This window comes from Homarus americanus, unplaced genomic scaffold (assembly GCF_018991925.1).
Source record: "Homarus americanus isolate GMGI-L3 unplaced genomic scaffold, GMGI_Hamer_2.0 scaffold58499, whole genome shotgun sequence".
In the NCBI taxonomy this organism is placed as follows: Eukaryota; Metazoa; Arthropoda; class Malacostraca; order Decapoda; family Nephropidae; genus Homarus; species Homarus americanus.
In genome coordinates this window covers 97,700-118,409 of record NW_024739292.1, presented here as the reverse complement: position 1 = coordinate 118,409, position 20,710 = coordinate 97,700, and the positions used below count along the sequence as shown (strand labels likewise).

The following is a 20,710-nucleotide window of genomic DNA, read 5'->3' as shown; positions in this document are numbered from 1 at the left end:
GCCATTCTCGTTTTATGTCTGTGAAATTCTTGTATTATTCGTGTTCTGAACTCTGTGTTATACTGTAAAAAAATGCTGTACTATATTAAGCATTGTTATATTGTAAATCACTCCTGTAAATTATTATTAGTTGTTATATTAAGCATTGTTATATTGTAAATCACTCCTGTAAATTATTATTAGTGTTATATTAAGCATTGTTATATTGTAAATCATTCTTCTATCAACATTGTTTACGGTAGACAATGTTATATTAAAACCTGTGGTACATGTGTAAACAATATAGATAGTTTCACTGAATATAGAACATCTGTAAACAACCTGTGTATTACCTGTATATATACAAGATAATTATTATACAGGTATACAATGATGATACACCTGTGGTACAAATAATCGTCGGTGTGGTACAAACAGGGTACAATGTGTGTTAGTATAATGAGCATTACTAATCTTAACAAAGTCATTTATAAACATAATACAACTTTAAACACTTGTAATTAACACCTGTAATTAACACCTGTACTTATCAAAACATTTAACAATCATAGAGAATTATACATAGATAAACCCTACATAAAATACATTTTCCTTCCATGATAAAAGTATACATATATTTTTTATTGATGTGATGTGTTTTTGACGAGATAAAAATTTAGAAAAGTATTATTAGATTTTCCTGGGTTTTTTTATAACTTTTTTTATGTAATTTTATATGTTGCTGTATTTCTGTAGTGTTGCTGTAATAGTGAAGATATAATGTAAATTGTATTTGGTATTTATATATTGAATATTATGGTTGTATGTGGGGGGATATAGAGGTTTAACGAAGGTAGGAGAGGTTTAACGAAGAGGGTAGGAGAGGTTTAACGAAGAGGGTAGGGGAGGTTTAACGAAGGGAGGGTAGGAGAGGTTTAACGAAGGAGGGTAGAGGAGGTTTAACGAAGGGAGGGTAGGAGAGGTTTAACGAAGGGAGGGTAGGGGAGGTTTAACGAAGAGGGTAGGAGAGGTTTAACGAAGAGGTAGGGAGAGGCTTAACGAAGAAGGTAGGGGAGGTTTAACGAAGAGAGGGTAGAGGAGGTTTAACGAAGAGGGTAGGAGAGGTTTAACGAAGGGAGGGTAGGAGAGGTTTAACGAAGGGAGGGTAGGAGAGGTTTAACGAAGAAGGTAGGAGAGGTTTAACGAAGAGGGTAGGAGAGGTTTAACGAAGAGTGACAGTAGAGTTGACAGGTGAAAACAGACAGAGTTTGAGTTCCAACCGTATCTTTGTACCCCCTCCTTCCTTCTCCCTCCTTCTCCCTCCTTCTTCCTATTCTTCATTCCTTCTTCATCTTATCCTTATTCCCTTTCCCCCTACACGTACTCCTTCCCCCCTTCCTTCTCTCCCTTTCTTTCACCCTTCACCCTTTCTTCCTCCTTCCTGTCCTCCCTTCCGCTTTCACCTCCTCTTCCCTTACTCCCCTTTTCTCCCCCTTCTTCTCCTTCCCCCTCTTCCCCCCTCTCCCCCCTCTTCATATAGTTAGTTTGGCCATCATAGGAAACTTTCCGCTCTGCTTACCATATAGTTAAGAAATATTGAACTGGGAGAGATGAGGTGGGGGGAGGGGGGGGAGGGGGGGTGGGGAGGTGGGGGGTGAGGAGGTGATGACTTTAGAGGGAAGGAGGAGGGAGGAAGGAATGAGGGAAGGAGAGGGTAGCAAGGTGACAGGGAAGGAAGGGAGAGGATGTGCAAGGGAGGAGGGAAAGGGAGACAAGATGGGAGGGGGGAAAGGGAGACAAGGTGAGAGGTAGAGAGAGAGAGAGAGAGAGAGAGAGAGAGAGAGGAGGAGGTCAAAGGTCAGAGTATGTCAGAGGCATTCACCCTGAATGATAAATGATTATAATATAGATTCCTCTAGAGTGACTAGCGATCATGCATATTCCCACTTCATTCCCACTTCATTCCCACTCATACTGACTTCATTCTCATTTCAGTCCCACTCATTCTCACTTCATTCTCACTCATTTTCACACATTCCTACTCATTCTCACTCGTACTCATTCCCATTCATTCTCACTCATTCCCACTGCATTCCCACTGCATTCCCACTCATTCTCACTTCATTCTCACTTCATTCCCACTCATTGTCATTCATTCCCACTTCATTCTCACGCATTCCCATTCATTCCCACTCATTCTCAATTCATTCTCATTCATTCCCACTCATTCTCACTTTATTCTCACTTCATTCCCACTCGTTCTCACTTATACTAACTCATTCCCACTTATTCCCATTCATACCCATTCCCACTTATTTCCCAATCATTCTCACTTCATTCCCAATTCATTCCCACTCATTCCCACTTTATTCCCAATCATTCCCACTTCATTCCCATTCATCTTCTCTAACCTGAGTGAGAGAAGGTGACAAAGGCTATTAATTAGTGTCAGTTAAAGGTGAGAGAAGGATAATGAAGGAGAGAAGGATAATGAAGAGAAGGATAATGAAGAGAAGGATAATGAAGAAGGATAATGGAAGAGAGAAGGATAATGAAGGAGAGAAGGATAATGAAGAGAAGGATAATGAAGGAGAGGAGGATAATGAAGAAGGACAATGAAGGAGAGAAGAATAATGAAGAAGGATAATGATGGAGAGAAGGATAATGAAGGCGAGAAGGATAATGAAGGAGAGGAGGATAATGAAGGCGAGACGGATAATGATGGAGAGAAAGATAATGAAAGCGAGAAGGATAATGAAGGAGAGAAAGATAATGAAGGAGAGGAGGATAATGAAGGAGAGGAGGATAATGAAGGAGAGAATGGAAGTTGGAATTAGCAAAAGCGGATGATGATGATGATGATGATGATGATAATGATGATGATGATGATGATGATGATGATGATGATGATGATGAAGGAGAAAGGAATGAATTAGGAATGATAAAAATAAGAATGATTAATGGTGGATAAACGTAAGAATGAGGAAGGAAATAAACAAAGGAAGATGAAGAATGAGATAATGAAGATAGGATGATGGGATAATAGAAGAAGAGTAGAAAATCGAAGGAAGGAGAAAGAGGGAATAGAAGAATAAGGGATGAAAGATAGATGGGGGAAGAGGAAGAGATGGGAGGAAGGATTTGAGGGTGAAGGATAAGAAGACAGGGAATGAATAGGGGAATAGGAAAACACGATTGAAGGATCAGAAGAAGAGGGAGAGAAGGTGAAGGATGGAAGCCAAAGGAGAGGTTAGGTGAGGGATTTAGAAGAGGTATGGAAGAAGAGAAGAGGAGGCAGGGATAATGAATAAGAGAAGGAGGAGGGAGGGATAAGAAGAGTTGACGAAGGACAGGAATAGGAAGAAGGAAGGGAATGAAGAATAGGAGAAATAAAAGATAAATGATAAGGAAAGGAGGAGGAGGAACAGGACATGAAGGAGGAGACGGAGAGGAGAAAGAATGGATGAAGAATGAGAGGAGGAAGGAATGAACAAAGAACAGGAAGCGAATAGAAGGAAGGGATGAAATAAGAGGAGGAGAAGGAGAAGAAAGAGGGAATGAATGAGGAATGAATGAGGAATGAAGGAGGAGGGGGAAGAGAAAGGGAAGATAGTATAAGAGAAGGAGAAATGAGGAGGGAAGGGAACGAGGATGAAGGCATGGTGGAGAAAGAGGAGGAGGAGGAATAAGTGATAAAGGAAGGGAGAGAAGAAAAAAAAGAAAATGGAAAATGGATAGGAGAGAAAGAGGATGATAATAATGGCAATAGGAGGGAAGAGGGGGAGAGGAAGGGAGGCATAAAGAGGATAGGATAAGAAGAGATGGGTAGGAGTGTAAGGGGGGTGGCGAAGGTGGAAGAGGAGGGAGATAAAAACATGAATAGGATAGGAGGAGGAAGAGGGGGAGGAGGAGGAAGAGAGAGGAGGAGGAGGAGGGGGAGGAGGAAGAAAGAGGAGTAGGAGCGTGAGGAGGAGGAGGAGGGGGAGGAGGAGGAAGAGAGAGGAGGAGGAGGGGGAGGACACTAACAGTATTTGTGTTACAGATGACGCCGCAGCATCTTCCCGGGAGGATGACACCGTCAGGACCCGTGCCTGGGACCGCGCCAACGCACGTGACCGCGATCCCAATGCCACTCGCACCCCCGACCGCAACTGACCGCACGCGACCGCTACCCCGTCCCAACTCCCATACCCTAAACCCGAACCACAATCGAGCACACAAATGCCACCCTCAACTCTAACCGCAACCCCAACATTATCCGCCGCCGCAACCACGACCGCATCTCCAACACCACTTATCCCCATCCCCGATCACAACTAACCGCCCCAGATCGTTAAGGATCTCACCTGCCCGCAGCCCAAAATGGCTTCCTTACCCTCTGCCCAGACCGCAGTTGACCGCAGCACTAAAAATCATCCTCACCCTCCTCTTCCCCAAAACACTAGAGGCTGCCCACTTCCCCAACACGAGGCACTAAAAGACCCCACAAGCTAGTGACTCGGCCCTCTCCCCTCCCTCCCTGCGGTAGTGATGATACCCTCTTCTCTACTAAGTACCTCAGTGTTAGCTTGTACTCCCTCCCCCAGCTGGCTGACTCTAGACTAGTCCCCCTCAGCACGAGAGACCGGACGAGTCACCAAACGATAAAACAAATGTGTTTTCTACGCATGTTTGGTGTTGTTGTTGGTCTGCTGAACAATGCTAACCATCGCCTCCCTGCGCCTCTTCCTCATTGGCCGCTTCCAACCCCCGCTTCCCCCGTCCCCACACACAATGTTAATAATAATGTGTGCAAAAGTTTGCCCGAAACTAATTTAAGGAACCTGGCGTTGTTTACTGTAACTTAAGTGACTTCCTCTCCAGGGAGATTCTTTCAGGTGGGTGACGCGTTGGCCTTACCAGACCACCTGACTTATATACGATCAGTTCACCTAGATAAAAGTTGGTTAACTTCAATAACAAAACATCATGATTTTTTTTCATATCAAAGATGACTCATTTCTGACAGGGAAACTAATTAGTTAATTGATTTTGAAATAATGTAATTTTTATACAAAATCAGTGATTCATTTTTTATAACGAAACTCACTAATATTTTTGCATAACGAATGAATCCGATTAATGTTTCATGACAAATCTGATTCATCTTTGATAACGATGTTGATATATTTCATTAAAAAAAACACATTCAATTAAGAGCTAATTAATTCTCAATAGCATTAACTGATGACTAGTTTACTATGAGTTAATCTGAGCCCTTGGTACAGTGGTGAGGGCCTCCGAGTTGCTACCGTGAAAGAACATCTCCTGCTTCACGTCTCCCTCTAGCCTCTGTGATGTATACCGAATGGTCTTTCATGCCGAGTACTTTTTTATCTCTATCGCCTGTGTAGTATTAAGGAAAGGTTGACCCTTCCTGCTTTTATATCTACCGAGAAAAACAAAATCAACTTGGGTGTTTATAGAAAGGATTTTTTTTGTGTGTATATGTGAAAGTCCTTTGAGCGAGTGCATGATGCTTTAGCTAATAATAATAATAATGATGATGATGATGATGATGATGATGATGATGATGCAAGTTTACGGAATGTTTATGTGTGTAAAGGGAGATGAAATACCGGAATGGCGGTTGTCTCCCTGAAATTCTCATGGGCCTTTTCCTACCTCTCTCAATGATAATCTCCCTTACTCGAGTCTCCACTGTATCCTCCCTTACTCGAGTGTCCACGTTATCCTCCCTTAATCGAGTCTTCATGACAACCTCCCTTCCTCGTCTCCATGACAACCTCCCTTACTCGAGTCTCCATGTACCTCCCTTCTCTCCACGTTATCCTCCCTTAATCGAGTCTTCATGACAACCTCCCTTCCTCGTCTCCATGACAACCTTCCTCTCCATATCGCTCGTTCATAACAGAGGTTTGGTGATCCTATACCCTCGCTAGGTCCCAAATTTTAACCATTAAGAAACGAATGAAGGAAACTTGTGACAAATTGCCTTCTATGTGTAATGTAAAACTGTATATTGTAATAACCATTCGTGTCAACACTTGTTTATCTCTCTCTCTCTCTCTCTCTCTCTCTCTCTCTCTCTCTCTCTCTCTCTTCATCATCTTCCGTGTCTTCTCCTTTCTCTTGGTAAACATTATTAACAAGACTTTCGTTGTATTTCTTACTGATGAAAACTTAGCATCCCTACACCCAGGATTCTGTTGTTTGTTATTAATAAGATGTAACACACCTTCCCAAGCATCATTTTTTTTGTTTATATTTCTACATAATTGTAATGTAGAATAATTATCTCCTTAGTGTTATCATGTCCTGGTGGAGGGTGAGATCTACCTGTCACCAGCACCGTCTCTGTTGTTTCTCAATGTTGTGATATGTGTTTATTATCATCTCCCTATCAGTGATTTTTCTAATGTGTCAAAAGTTCATTAGTGTTTAAATACTTCCATGTGGTGTACATGGCCTGTTATATACATATATATATATATACATACATGGCCTTGTTATGTATACATGCATAGTTCTATACATAGCCAAATCTTAACAATGGGCAGCTGTGTACGTACATGGCCTTTCCTATATATGGCTACTAATAATGTATATGGCCTTTTATGTATGGTTATATATGGCCTGTTCTTAAGGCCATATTCTGTACATGGCCTGTTTCATACATGGTCGAGGAAGGAGAGTTATAAACGCATCAGTAGTCGAGCTACCCAACATGCTTTCAGTAAATCTGTGAGAGAAAAATGACATCACTGTATATCTCTCCTTCAGTGCATGGGGCCTAACGTGACCCCTATATCCTGGGAAGCAATTGTTTACTGTTTATAATCACGTGATGGCTTACAAGATCAAAAAAATAAATAAACAATATACAAAAATGCATAATGGTTTATATAAAGTAGCTGTGCCTTTGAAAAAAAAAACATACATTGATGATATTTGTATAAAACATAATATTGAAATTACTATGCTCATTATTTTTTACGCAATGTGAATAGAATTTCTTAGGGGCCATTTGATAGCACAAGACAACTATTTACTTTTTTATATAATAATAATGTTGATGTTGGTAAGAACGTAATCACCATGACTTAGTTAATTGGCCTCTTAGGGGAGATGGTTTAGCTATGGAATAATTTTCTTTATTGACAATTTATGAGGCCATTAGAGCAGTGGCCTGTGTGTGGTTTAGGTGGGGTTGTAGGTCAAGGGAATGTATTGGTCAACAGCTGAACCATTCCGGTTCTTGTGTTGCATTAATGTATTGGAACGATGACCTGCACCACTCGGGGACCTGCTGGACCTGGTGCTGTGGACCTGTACTGGTAACACCATAGATTATGTGTACTGTGATGAGGGTATAGAGTTGGTAACACTATAGAGAGGTTAACAGTATGGTGGTGTAGTGGTTGGTAACACAATACCTTTATACTTACTGATGGTGTTGTATTAGTAAAAACCATACAGGTTGTTACAGTGTGTATGGTGACCTTATACGGGTGTTGCTATACAACTACACTGTACTGATCCTGTATCGGTAACACCATATATTCCTGGTAACACTTAAGTTGTTACCATTATGTATGTTGGTAACACTGCAGTTCTCTGAGGTATTCATCGTGTACTTTAATAACATCATAAATATGTACTGTGAGTAGACACCATCATGAAACATACATACATACATACATACATACATACATACATACATACATACATACATACATACATACATTATAAACAAGAGTGGATTTCAGACTCAGATTAAGGTTCCCCAAGGTGAGAATCTCGCCCCTTTTCCCCCACCACATATACATACATAGAACTAACTCATTATTCTATTTTGTGTTTAATTGTTGTAACCAGGTAGACTAATAAAGCATTTAACATAGAGATCTTTGATTTACTCCTCTCGACGAGCTCTATATCAAGCCTCAAGATAACGAAGAGGAGAGTGAGTCGTCAATCTTCGTCCTAATCTTGAAGGTAATTCCGAGCATTATATTTTTGCTTGTTAATGTTGCATGTTTTTACTTGTTATTACCAAGTCTTATTACCCATCATTTGTAGTTATTTATTTATGTTTATTATTATTATTTACCTGTTTATACAAAAAAAAAATGAAATGCATGTATTGAACTGATTTTTTTTTTCAGTATATGATGAACAATTCAACAATTTTAACCGTGTATATTCGTTCACACAGTTGAGTACTATTGTAGATGATAATGGTCCTTAACCTTGTTCACGGTGCCAATACAATGACCATTACTAACTACCGATGCTCCCAGTCTTGTTTATGTCATCAGCGATATTCACGAGGGTTCAGCTATATCCCACCCCCTCCCCCACCCCCTTTGGTCTCCCCCCCTACTAAACGCTATATTCTCGTTTGTGTCGCATACTCTTGATATATCGGTGGTATATCACAGGGAAGAAGATATAACCTCCCAACTGATAATCGTATTGGATATCAATATACTTGTAAAATAGTGAAGATGTTATGATATTAGTTAGAGGAATTTATGTTGAGTAATATTTTCTGTTTGTTCCTATGTGATTCTTGTTTAGGTAGTTTACTGTTGAAATATAGAATACAAATTTTACAGTGAAGGTGATACAGTATTTTTTTTTTGTATTTGGCTGTATTCTATATATTTTTGTTGCCGTAGATAACATAATAATGAAATGCAATTCCTGTGATTCTGGTCTGTCTTATGGTATTTTATTTATCAGTTTATTTAAGTGGATTATTTGTATTGTTATCGTCCGTCTGTAAATTTAACGAATTATTAACGAATTATTAACCATCGACGCAATTTTGGTGAAACTCTGTATAAATATTCCTTAAGTGATGTTGCTGCCGAATTATGCCTTGATTTCAGTATTATTTTCTCTTAGGTGTTAAAAGGTTATGGCGTTCTTGTTTATTTATTAGTTTTACGTCGAATAATTCATTGTTTAGTTGGTTTGTAGTGTAGATTTGCTCGTTATCTAATGGTTGTGGTTGTGGTGGTGATGGTGTTAGGTGGCTGGCGACATCTGGTGGTGGTGGGGGTGTGTAATAAAATATTTGCCAGGGATTATATATATAGTTCAAGGATGTGGTCAGTGTCATCTCCCTGGGTTTGTTGTTTACGTGGTGTTAGGATCCTCTTGTAGTACTAAAGATATGGAAAATGAAAACAGAAATACATCTCTTATCCAAAACGAAAAAAATAAAATATTTGTGAAAGTTTATCGATGAAATTTATTTAGTTTACATACACAGAAACTCGATAGATATGTGTTTAGAGGAGCATTGATATCCTGTATACACCATACTAACCTCTCTGATGGAATGTAACCTTCCTGAGGTGATATACAGACACACCTTTATATATTAAGAGTGGCCGTTGTGTCTATTTAATATATGATGACTAGTTTAGGTCCATAGATTGTTACTGGGCAGCCTTCACAAACTGTTAAGTATCAATGTAACTGAGACACAAAATTCCCAGACCGGTAATAATTCCTACTACCAAGCGGGGTATAAGAAAAGAAAAAAAAAGTCAAACTCGAATAAAATCTAGAAATGGAATCTAAAGTAGGGAAGAGAGGGACAATACGTGTCGGGGGGAGTGGGGGGGGAGGGGAGGAGTAAGGCGTGAAGACAGGGTAAAAGTAGGTTAGAAATGCTCTATCTCTATCATCCACGCCCATCATCCCGCCCCGCCCACGCCCACAGCCTCGCCTCTTCAAATACTTATTGCTATTGTTGTTAAAGTGGATAGATGGGCTGAGGTGACCTTGGAGTTTGGTCGTTCGATAAATATATATGGGAAACAAATGCAGGAGGATCTATGGATATTGATAATAATATAACAGTGTCATAGTGTTAATGTTAATAACTATAATGCCATTAATAATATAAAAAGGTAATTTATAATAATAGTTAAATAAAAAACAATAGTGAAAAACGATAATAAATATATAATTATAACTAAAGTAAGATTTTAATAATTACATCGTGTTAGTATCAGTATTTATTCTAACAGGACAGTAATATATAGATAATTATTCCCGTATTAATAATAGTTATGTAAATCTAATGATCATGTTTCGACTTAATTATTAACTTCAAATTACTTAACGATTATAATATCAGTAAGTAGGTGTAGATAGAGAGTATTTATGTGATAATGCTAGGTTAGGTTAGGTTAGGTTAGGTTCTGTAAATTACGTCATACTGTCAGATGGTTGAAGTGGAGGGGTGGAGGGTCGGAGGGGTGGAGGGGCGGAGGGTGGAGGGTCAGAGGGGCGGTGGGTCGGAGGGGCGGAGGGTCGGGTGTGTGTGTAGGGCTTCACGCTAACAACATAGGCGTGACCTTCATTGTGTTATATTTGTGTCCTATAACCTATGGAGGACTTCCTCTCTGGCGTCCTTCCTCGAAATGTCACTTTTAAAATTGTCCTTTATATCTTCCTTCATTCCTCCTTCACTCCTCCTTCATTCCTCATTCATACTCTCCCTCATACCCTCCTTCATGCCCTCCTTCATATCTTCCTTCATTCGTCATTCAAGCTCTCCTTCATACCCTCCTTCACTCTTCCTTCACTCCTTCCTTATATCTTTTTCTCCACTTCTCATAAACTCCTTCAATCCAACCTGAATCTTGCCTCAACTTACCCTCGCCTGTGTGTGTGTGTGTGTGTGTGTGTGTGTGTGTGTGTGTGTGTGTGTGTGTGTGTGTGTGTGTGTGTGTGTGTGTCCTCTCTCACACAAGCATCCACACTTTCATATAAAACAAGGGCCTATGTTTCTCCTCTTCAATCTTTCTTCGTTTCCTTGATCTTCTCTCTGTTCTTCTCTTCCTTACCTCCTTCCATCCTTCCTGTTATCAATCTTCTCTCCTCCCTCTGTTCTTCTCTCAATCCTCCTCTTCCTCATCTCCTTCCATCCTTCCTGTTATCAATCTTCTCTCCTCCCTCCGTTCTTCTCTCAATCTTCCTCACCTCCTTCCATCCTTCCTGTTATCAATCTTCTCTCCTCCCTCCGTTCTTCTCTCAATCTTCCTCATCTCCTTCCTCCCTAACCAAACATTTACACATTCTCACTTAACATAAATACTTACCCGTGTCTCTAGTGTACTAAGGCAGTATTTGTCTTCCTAACTCCCTTCAGTATTACCAAATAAGGGAAGCAGAAGACGCTGAAGAAGACGCTGCAGAAGTACGAGTCTCTGCATTTAAATGATATAATTACTTAGGTATTCACGTTCAGGTCCCACAGAGATGGTGGTTGTGTTGACTCCTGCCAGTCCTCCTCCTCCTCCTCCGCCTTCTTCAGTAGTTAATGACTCAGTATCGCAGTCCTCCTCCTCCTCCTTCTTCGTCAGTAGTTAATGACTCAGTATCGCAGTCCTCCTCCTCCTCCTTTATCGTCAGTAGTTAATGACTCAGTATCGCAGTCCTCCTCCTCCGCCTTCTTCAGTAGTTAATGACTCAGTGTCGCAGTCCTCCTCCTCCTCCTTCTTCGTCAGTAGTTAATGACTCAGTATCGCAGTCCTCCTCCTCCTCCGCCTTCTTCAGTAGTTAATGACTCAGTATCGCAGTCCTCCTCCTCCTTCATCGTCAGTAGTTAATGACTCAGTATCGCAGTCCTCCTTCTTCGCCTCCTACAGTAGTACCGTTCTAATGACTGGGTATCACAAGGCTCCTCTGAGTTAACATGATAAAGAAAGTTGATTTTAAGGGACTAATTCCAAACTCACTAAACCAAGGATTAAAAAAAAAGCAATTGGTGATTAATTTAACTCTGGTTATTGGACTTTGAGAGTTAATTTAGTTAATAAGGTCATTAGTTTAATTAATTCGATTTAACTTTGGGTAAAAAATATATATAAAATGGTAATTACTGACTTGACTTTGATATTTTATGATTAAATGGTATGGGAATAAAATATCCCTCAAATAATGTTATCGGAGGTGAGGTGAGGTGAACTGTATGGATGGAGGTTAGGTCAGGTCAGGTCAGGTGATGTGAGATAAACTGTATGGATGGAGGTTAGGTCAGGTCAGGTCAGGTCAGGTGAAATAAACTGTATGGATGGAGGTTAGGTCAGGTCACGTCAGGTGAGGTGAGGTTTGAGAATTGAACTATGTGAGATGGAGGTCAGAATCCAGATCAGGTCAGGTCAGGTGAGATAAAGCTGTATATGGATGGAGATTAGGTCAGGTCAGGGTCCAGTGATGTGAGATAAACTTCTGTATGGATGGAGGTTAGGTCAGGTCAGGTCAGGTGAAATAGCTGTATGGATGGAGATTAGGTCAGGTCAGGTCAGGTAGAGATAAACTGTATGGATGGAGTTAGGTCAGGTCAGGTGAGGTGAGGAATTGAGATAAACTGTATGGATGGAGGTTAGATTCAGGTCGGGTCAGGTGAGATAAACTGTAGCAGATGGAGGGGTTAGGTCAGGTCAGGTGGAAATAAGCTGTATGGATGGAGATTAGGTCAGGTCGGGTGAAGGATAAACTGCTGTGGATGGAGGTTAGGTTAGGTTAGGTCAGGTGAAATAAACTGTAGAGGGTGGAGATTCTTCAGGTGATGCAAATAAAAATGACAATCACCTGAGTATTTAAACAGATAAATAAAAGCTTCTCGACTTCTAGAACTTAAACAAAAGAAAAACAAAAGTTACAAGATCATCAGAGCGACGCAGAGTTGTTTTGGTGAAATGTTAGCCAAGAGGGCGACGATAAATTAGTTGGTTGGTAGTGTAAATATGTTCAGGTAATGAAGTTGCTGAACGTTTACTTAAGAAAAGAAGGTGTAAAACTGTGTGTGTAGTAGTAGTAGTAGTAATAATGTGTGTGTGTGTGTGTGTGTGTGTGTGTGTGTGTGTGTGTGTGTGTGTGTGTGTGTGTGTGTGTGTGTGTGTGTGTGTGTGAGTGTGTGTGTGTGTGTGTGTGATAATAATAATAATAATAATAATAATAATAATAATAATAATAATAATAATAATAAACGGTGTATTAAGATTACATGGCAGTCCGAAGGCTGAAAATATACAATGAACAGAGATGATACATATGGTGAAATCGGGGAGTGGGTCACTTGATTGACAAAAGATTTCAATACGAGAACACAAGAAACATAGAGTCAACATATAGATTAACTATAGATCTGGTGCTGTGGGAGCTGGTCTGTAGACATTCTTGTAACCTGATGTCGGCGCCAACAAAGTCCTTCCCACTGTCTTGATGGCCGTTGTACCTGGCTGCTAAGCCGCTACCTCACTACAGCTGCAGATGTACCACGTGGTCCTGGTAGGTCCTCCAGCTCACACAGGGTGTTGGAGATGGTTCTTGTTCCTCATATTATGTAGTTAGGAATTCATAGTTCCTCACCTGGGTGGAGTAGGGAGTCCTCATTTCTCTCCTGGTGTAGTTTGGAGTGTTTCTTGGCTTCTCATCCAGTGTTGGGAGTGGGGAGTGTACCGCGGGCTAGGTGCTTCGGGTCAACATTGGCTGGTAACTACTGTTAACATAAGAACATAAGAATGGAGGAAACTGCAGCGGGCCTGTTGGCCCATACTGGGCAGTCCCGTTTACACCCAACCCCTATTGCTCATATAAGCATCCAACCTATGTTTGAAGCTATCCAGCGTATTCGAGTTAATGATGATATTTGGTAACTTGTTCCAGTCGTCCACTACTCTGTTTCCAAACCATTGTTTACCTATTTCCCGCCTAAATCTAAATTTGTCTAATTTAAAACCATTGTTACGAGTTCGCTCCTGGTTGGATAGTTTGAGTACCTTTGTAATGTACCCTTTGTTTAGCCCTGACTTCCACTTATACACCTCTATCAGGTCGCCCCTCGCTCTACGTCTCTCAAGGGAGTGCAAATTAAGATGCTTTAACCTGTCTCTGTACTCAAGGTTCCTAATGCCCGGGATTAGTCTTGTCATTCTCCTCTGAATTCTTTCCAAGGATTCTATATCCATTCTATAATACGGTGACCAGAACTGAACTGCGTAATCCAGGTGTGGTCTCACAAGAGCAAGATACAGTTTTAGGATGACCTCGCTAGTCTTGTAACTAACACTCCTTTGTAGAACCCAAGTACTTTATTAGCCTTGTTACGAGCAAAAACACATTGTTTACTTGGCTTAAGGTTCCTACTTATCATTACTCCTAAATCTCTCTCGCAGTCGGATTTCTCTATGGCATCGTTGTTCATCTGGTATCTGGTTTCCCTGTTTACATCTCCTATACTGAGTACTTTACATTTGTCCACGTTCAATTTCATCTGCCATTTTTCAGACCATTTGTCGCTCTAACAGTTGTTTCTTCCTTTCGAGTTGAAATTGTCACTTTTGTATATCAGTTGTGGGTTGATCTTCAATCTTTGCACTGTACTGTTGGTGTGAGGATGTTGATAAATCCAGATGGGGAGGAGGAGATGGGGAAAGGGAGGGCCCGACAAACCAGGCTGGCAGCTGTCTCCATGGTCAAGAGACACACTTTCACCCTTTCTCTTTCTCTCTCCCTCTCTTTTCTTTCTTTCTCTCTCTCTCTTTCTATCTCTCTCTTTTCTGTCTCTTTCCTTATTGTCTTCTTTACTTCTTCTTCCTTACCCTCTCTTTAGTTTATCCTCTCTCTCTCTCTTATAAAAATCACTAATTACTGACGCGGACAAAAGCAGTTGGCTGGAGATAAATTAATTGAGAAATATATTAAGATGACGACGGACGTTTCATTGTTACCGTAGCAACGAAACCACTGTAACCATAGCAACGACACCACTGTAACCATAGCAACGAGACATTTGTAACCATAGCAACGACACGCCTGTAACCATAGCAACGATACCACTGTAACCATAGCAAGGACGCTACTGTAACCATAGCAACGACACACCTGTAACCATAGCAACAACACCACCTTAACCATAGCAATGACACCACTGTAACCATAGCAACGACACCACTGTAACCATAGCAACGACACACCTGTTTTCATTGTAACGAGCACTTTAATAAGAACATAAGAATAGAGGAAACTGCAGCGGGCCTATTGGTCCATACTGGGCAGTCCTATTTACACCAACCCCTATTGCTCATATATCCGTCCAACCTGTGTGAAACTATCCAGCGTATTCGAGTTAATGATGATGTTTGGTAACTTGTTCCACTCGACCACTACTCTATTTTCAGAACAATGTTTACCTATTTCACGCCTAAATCTAAATTTGTCTAATTTAAAACATTGTTACGAGTTCGCTCCTGGTTGGATAGTTTGAGTACCTTTGTTATATCACCTTTGTTTAGACCTGACTTCCATTTATACATCTCTATCAGGTCGCCCCTCGCTCTACGTCTCTCGAGGGAGTGCAAATTAAGATGCTTTAACCTGTCTCTGTACTCAAGGTTCCTAATGCCCGGGAGTAGTCTTGTCATTCTCCTCTGAATTCTGTCTAAAGATTCTATATCATTCTGTAATACGGTGACCAGAACTGAACCGCGTAATCCAAGTGAGGTTTCACAAACGCAAGATATAGTTTTAGGATGACCTCGCTATTCTTGTAACTAACGCTCCTTTGTATGAACCCAAGTACTTTGTTAGCCTTATTTCGAGTAAATACACATTATTGACTTGGTTTAAGATTCCTACTTATCAGTACTCCTAAATCTTTCTCACAGTCGGATTTCTCTATAGCAACGCTGTTCATCTGATACCTGGCTTTTCTGTTTACATCTCCTATACTGAGTACTTTACATTTGTCCACATTAAATTTCATCTGCCATTTTTCAGACCATGCGAAAATTTTTTTTAGATCTTCCTGTAGTTTTGCGGAGTCCTCGTCAGATTTAATTACTCGCCCTATTTTAGTGTTATCAGCAATTTTTTTATGTTGCTGTCTACGGCTATATCTATGTCGTTTATGTATGTAATAAATAGTAATGGTCCAAGTACTGAGCCTTGGGGTACTCCACTAGTGACGGATTTAGTGCCGTTAATGCTCACTCGCTGTTTTCTGTCCCGTAACCACGCCCTAATCCATTTTAGAATATCTCCTCTAATTCCATGAGCCTCCACTTTTCTTATTAGTCTTTCGTGGGGGACTCTGTCGAAGGCTTTGCTAAAGTCGAGTTATACCACATCGTAATCGTGTCCGACAGCCACTGATTCGAAAACAGTTGAAAAGAATGTAAATAGATTTCTCAGACATGAACGCCCGCTTGTGAAACCATGTTGGGAATCATTGATCAACTTAGTGCTTCTCCAGGTGAATTCAAACAGAGTTTGAAATTATTTCTTTCAGTAATTTGCCTACAGTTGATGTTGAACTGATTGAACGGTAGTTAGAGGATAGTGATCTATCTCCCTTCTTGAAAGTCGGTATTACATTCGCTATCCTCTAGGATTCTGGTACTACACCCGTTTTTAATGACATGTTAAACAACTTTGCTAAGGGCATACTCAGCTCTTCCTCCCATTCCATTAATACTCTGGCAAATATCTCATCGGGACCTGGTAACTTACTAGGCTTTAGCGTGTCTATTTGCTTACTAACATCGTTACTAGTCACTAGTATCTCGCCTAATCTATTTTCTTCACTATCTCTGTAAAGAGTCGGTGCCTCGGGTATTATGTTCAAACTTTCGGTGGTGAGTGTTGAAAATATCCTTCCTCCTCAAACAGAAAGATTAAAAGCAACAAGACCCACCACTCAAACCCCGATTCTACTCCCGCCGCCTCAACACCGCCCCCTCAACACCACCCCCAACACCGCCCCTCAACACCGCCCCTCACCACCTCAACACCGCCCCCTCAACACCGCCTCAACACTGCCCCTCAACACTGCCCTCAACACCACCTCAACACCACCTCAACACCACCTCAACACCGCCCCCCCAACACCACTCCCACCACCTCAACACCACTTCAACACTGCCTCAACACTGCCCCTCAACACTGCCCTCAACACTGCCTCAACACCACTCCCCAACACCACCTCAACACTGCCTCAACACTGCCCTCAACACTGCCTCAACACTGCCTCAACACTGCCTCAACACTGCCTCAACACCGCCCCTCAACACCGCCCCTCAACACCACTCCTCACCCGCTTCATCTCGCCTGCTGCTACAAAACTCGCCGCTTGAGGAAACCCGTCGCTAATGGTGGTAGTTTTAAAGGGTAAAAAATACTCCCTTAATGGAAAATGTTTGATTGCCTCACGCTACAAATTGGGTTATAATATCAATGTGAGGAATTTATCATATGGCGGTGTGGTGGTGAAGAGTGTTAATTGGGTCTTAGGAGTTTTAAAGACCTCCTCCTCCCTTCTTCCCTTTCTTCCTTCTTTCTTTCCCTCCCTCTTCCCTCCTCCCCTCATCCTTCTTCTTCCCTTTCCCTCCTCCCACTTCTCCTTCCATTCCTCCTCTCCCATCCCTCATTCCCCACACACACACACCCTCCCTAACCCCAACCCCCACACACACACCCCCTCCCTAACTCCCCAACCCCCACACCACACACACCCCTCCCTAACCCCCCCAACCCCCCCACCACACACACACCTCCCTAACTCCCCACCCCCCACCACACACCCTCCCTAACTCCCCAACCCCCACCACACACACACACCCCCTCCCTAACTCCCAACCCCCCACCACACCCTCCTAACTCCCCAACCCCCCATTAATAATAATCCTCCCTAACTCCCCAACCCCCCCACCACACACACCCCTCCCCTTACCTATTGACTACTATGGCCCTACACAGTGGAACTTCTACTATTACATACACGAAATTATCCTTCAGAGGGCAAGTGTCTGTATGTCTGTCTATGTCTGTCTGTCTGTCTGTCTCTGTCTGTATGTCTGTCTACTCTCTACGTCTGTATATCTGCCTGTGTCTTTATCCCTGTCTATGTCTGTATGACTCTGTGTCTGAGTTTGTCATTATATCATGTTTTTGTAATTTTTTTTTACTGTGTTTTTGTATTTTTGTGGATTATATTTGTTTACCTTTATTTGTTTGCGTATTTTTTTGTTTGTAGTTTATTTATTTTTACATTTATCTTCTGTTTATTTGTTTCTTATATATTTTGTAATTGTTTGTATTTGTGTGAATGTATTTGTTTATTTTGTGTTTACCTGTATTAATAATCCTTGTTTATTATTTGCTTGCTTTTTGTTTGTTTCTTTTTGTTTGGTTCTTTTTGTTTAGTTGTGTAATTGTTTCAACTCTTGTTTGTATTTGTGTATGTCTGTCTGTTTATCTGTCTTATTTTGAAGTGTGTGTGTGTGTGTGTGTGTGTGTGTGTGTGTGTGTATTTTTCTTTTGTTATGTCCTTTCTTTTTCCTTCACCTATTCTTCCTTCTCCTCCTCTTCCTCATTCTCTTTCCATTCATTCTTCCTCTTTTCTATCACCCCCCCCTACTCTTCCTCGGCGTAGTCCACAATAAAACAAAAATTAAATATTGGAATAATTAAATAATCTTCGAGACTTCCTCCTCCACTCCTCCCCCACCCACATCTTTTTATTGTCCTCTCTCTTTATTCCTCTTTTATCGCTTCTTCATTTTTTCTCTTCATTCCACTCTTGTAATATGTGTTTTTATGGAGTTTTTTTATCTCTCTCTCTTTCTTTCTCTCTCTCTCTTTATCATATTTTATTCCATTCCTCCTCTTTGTTTTTTATTCTTCATTCTCTCTACTTATCGATTATTTTCTTATGTTCCTTCGTCTCCTTGTTCTCCTTCTGACTAAAGGACGGAGAGAGGGAAGGAAGGAAGGAGGGAGACAAGAAGAGAGAACGAAGGAAGGAGGGAGAGAAGGGGAAGAAGAAAAGTGCGAAGGAAGGAAGGAAGGAGGAAGTAAAGAGAGTAAACAGAAAGGAGGGAGGGAATAAAAGGGAATGAAGGATAGAGGGAGAAAAGAAGAGAGAGAGAGAGAGAGAGAGAAGGAAGATATAATGAAGGGTGGGAAGAGAAGGATGAGAGAAGTAAGGGATAAAGAGGAAGAGGGGAGAAACAGTGAAGAGAGAAGGAAGAGGTAAATGCAGAGGAGAGGAGGAACAGATAAAGAGTAGGAGAAGGAAGGTGAAGGAGAGGATTATAGGGGAGGGAAAAATGAAAGAAGGAATGAAGGGGGAGGTGGGGGAAGGGGAGGAGAAAGAAGTGAGGGAGGGATGAAGGAAGGAAGGGAAGGAGAGGAGAGGTGAGAGAAGGGAGAGAGAGGTGAGGTGAAGGAAGGGAGGGAGAGAGGAAGACGTGAAGGAAAGGGAGGGAGAAAGAGGTGAAAGAGAGGTGAAGGAAAGAAGAAAGGGAAGGAGAGGAAAAGTGGGGGAAGGCAGAGAGGGGGAGATGAAGGAAGGAAGGAAGGGAGAGAGAGGTGAGGGAATGAAGCAAGCGATATGTGAGAGAAGGGAAGGAGAGGAGAGATGAGGTGAATAAGAGGAAGAGGAGGATAAGAGGAAGAGGAGTAAGGTAAGAGAGTGTGTGGTGGAAGTAAGGTGGACGAACTCTCTCTCTCTCACTGATATATATTTTTTTTTTACATATTTCTTTTATTTTCTTTGTTTTTATTGTATTTTATTTTCTTTGGCTTGAGGTTAATATTAGTTCCTCAAAGTGTAGAGGATGAGAAACACACAAAAGATACTTTCCCACCTCTCCCATTCACCTTTCCCACCTCTCCCAGATCCTATCTCACCCACCATTACCCTTTCTCGTATCAATCCACCCTCATCCTCCTACAGCCATATTCTTAATCCACCTCATCCACCTACCCATTACTCTCTTCTAGACTCTTATCCATCCACTGTCTTTCCCATCCTTCCACTACCACTACCTATCCCACCCTTCCACTACCACCACTACCTTTCCCACCCTTCCACTACCACTACCTCTCCCACCCTTCCACCTCCACCACCACTATCACCCTTCCACCACCACCTCTCCCACCCTTCCACCACTCACCTCCCAATTCTTCCACAACACACCATCACCTCCTTCCACCACCACCACCTCTCCCACCCTTCCACCACCACCACCTCTCCTACTCCACTCACAGCTTACCACATTTTTTTTGTTCCTTAAGTTGTCAATTAAACTTCTGTCCGCTGCAATGAATTTGTTTTAAAAAGTTAAATTAAGAAAAGCACGGAGGTGAAAGATGGCTGAAAGAAGAACTCTGATTCTTACCCTACCCCTAAACCAAGTCTCTCTCATCCTTTCCTCCTCATCACCATCCTCTTCTGCCTCTCCTTCATCCTCCTTCCCCACCCCCTCCCCACCCCCTTTCAAATGACGTGGTTTCGAATTTTTTTTTATTATTCAAGAACCATCATCGTCGTGCCCTGTTGAACACTCACCACCAGCCTTATGAGTCAAACAAAAATCATAACATTATTTAAGAGAATTCACCCATGGTTACAGTAGACGTTTGAGTAGTAAGTTTAACATCCTTCTGGTACTGTCTCTCTGTTGTTGGAAATTGGTTGATACTTTTTTAGCGTCTCCAGTCGAAGGGGAAAATTAACACACAAACCTCCCGAGAATACAGAATAATTCGTGTTAGTTATTTTGTTTCCTTAGTTTAAGATATCAAAAGTAAAAATCAATACTGTACTATAACTGTACTGGGCCATAGTGAGGGTACAAGAGGCTATATATTTAACCTCTGATACACAAGAAGGTAACTTGACCGGTACTGCACTCGA

General features: G+C 41.4%; 1 protein-coding gene across 1 annotated transcript in view; it reads left to right on the top strand.

Annotated features, from left to right (window-relative positions):
- Nucleotides 1–5,496, top strand: part of LOC121874461 — an 84,239-nt gene extending 78,743 nt beyond the window's left edge. The window contains exon 4 of the mRNA XM_042378581.1: nt 4,022–5,496. Coding sequence (XP_042234515.1) covers nt 4,022–4,134 — 113 coding nt within the window. The 3' untranslated portion in view covers nt 4,135–5,496. The remainder of the gene's footprint in view (nt 1–4,021) is intronic.
- Nucleotides 5,497–20,710: the final 15,214 nt, after the last annotated feature.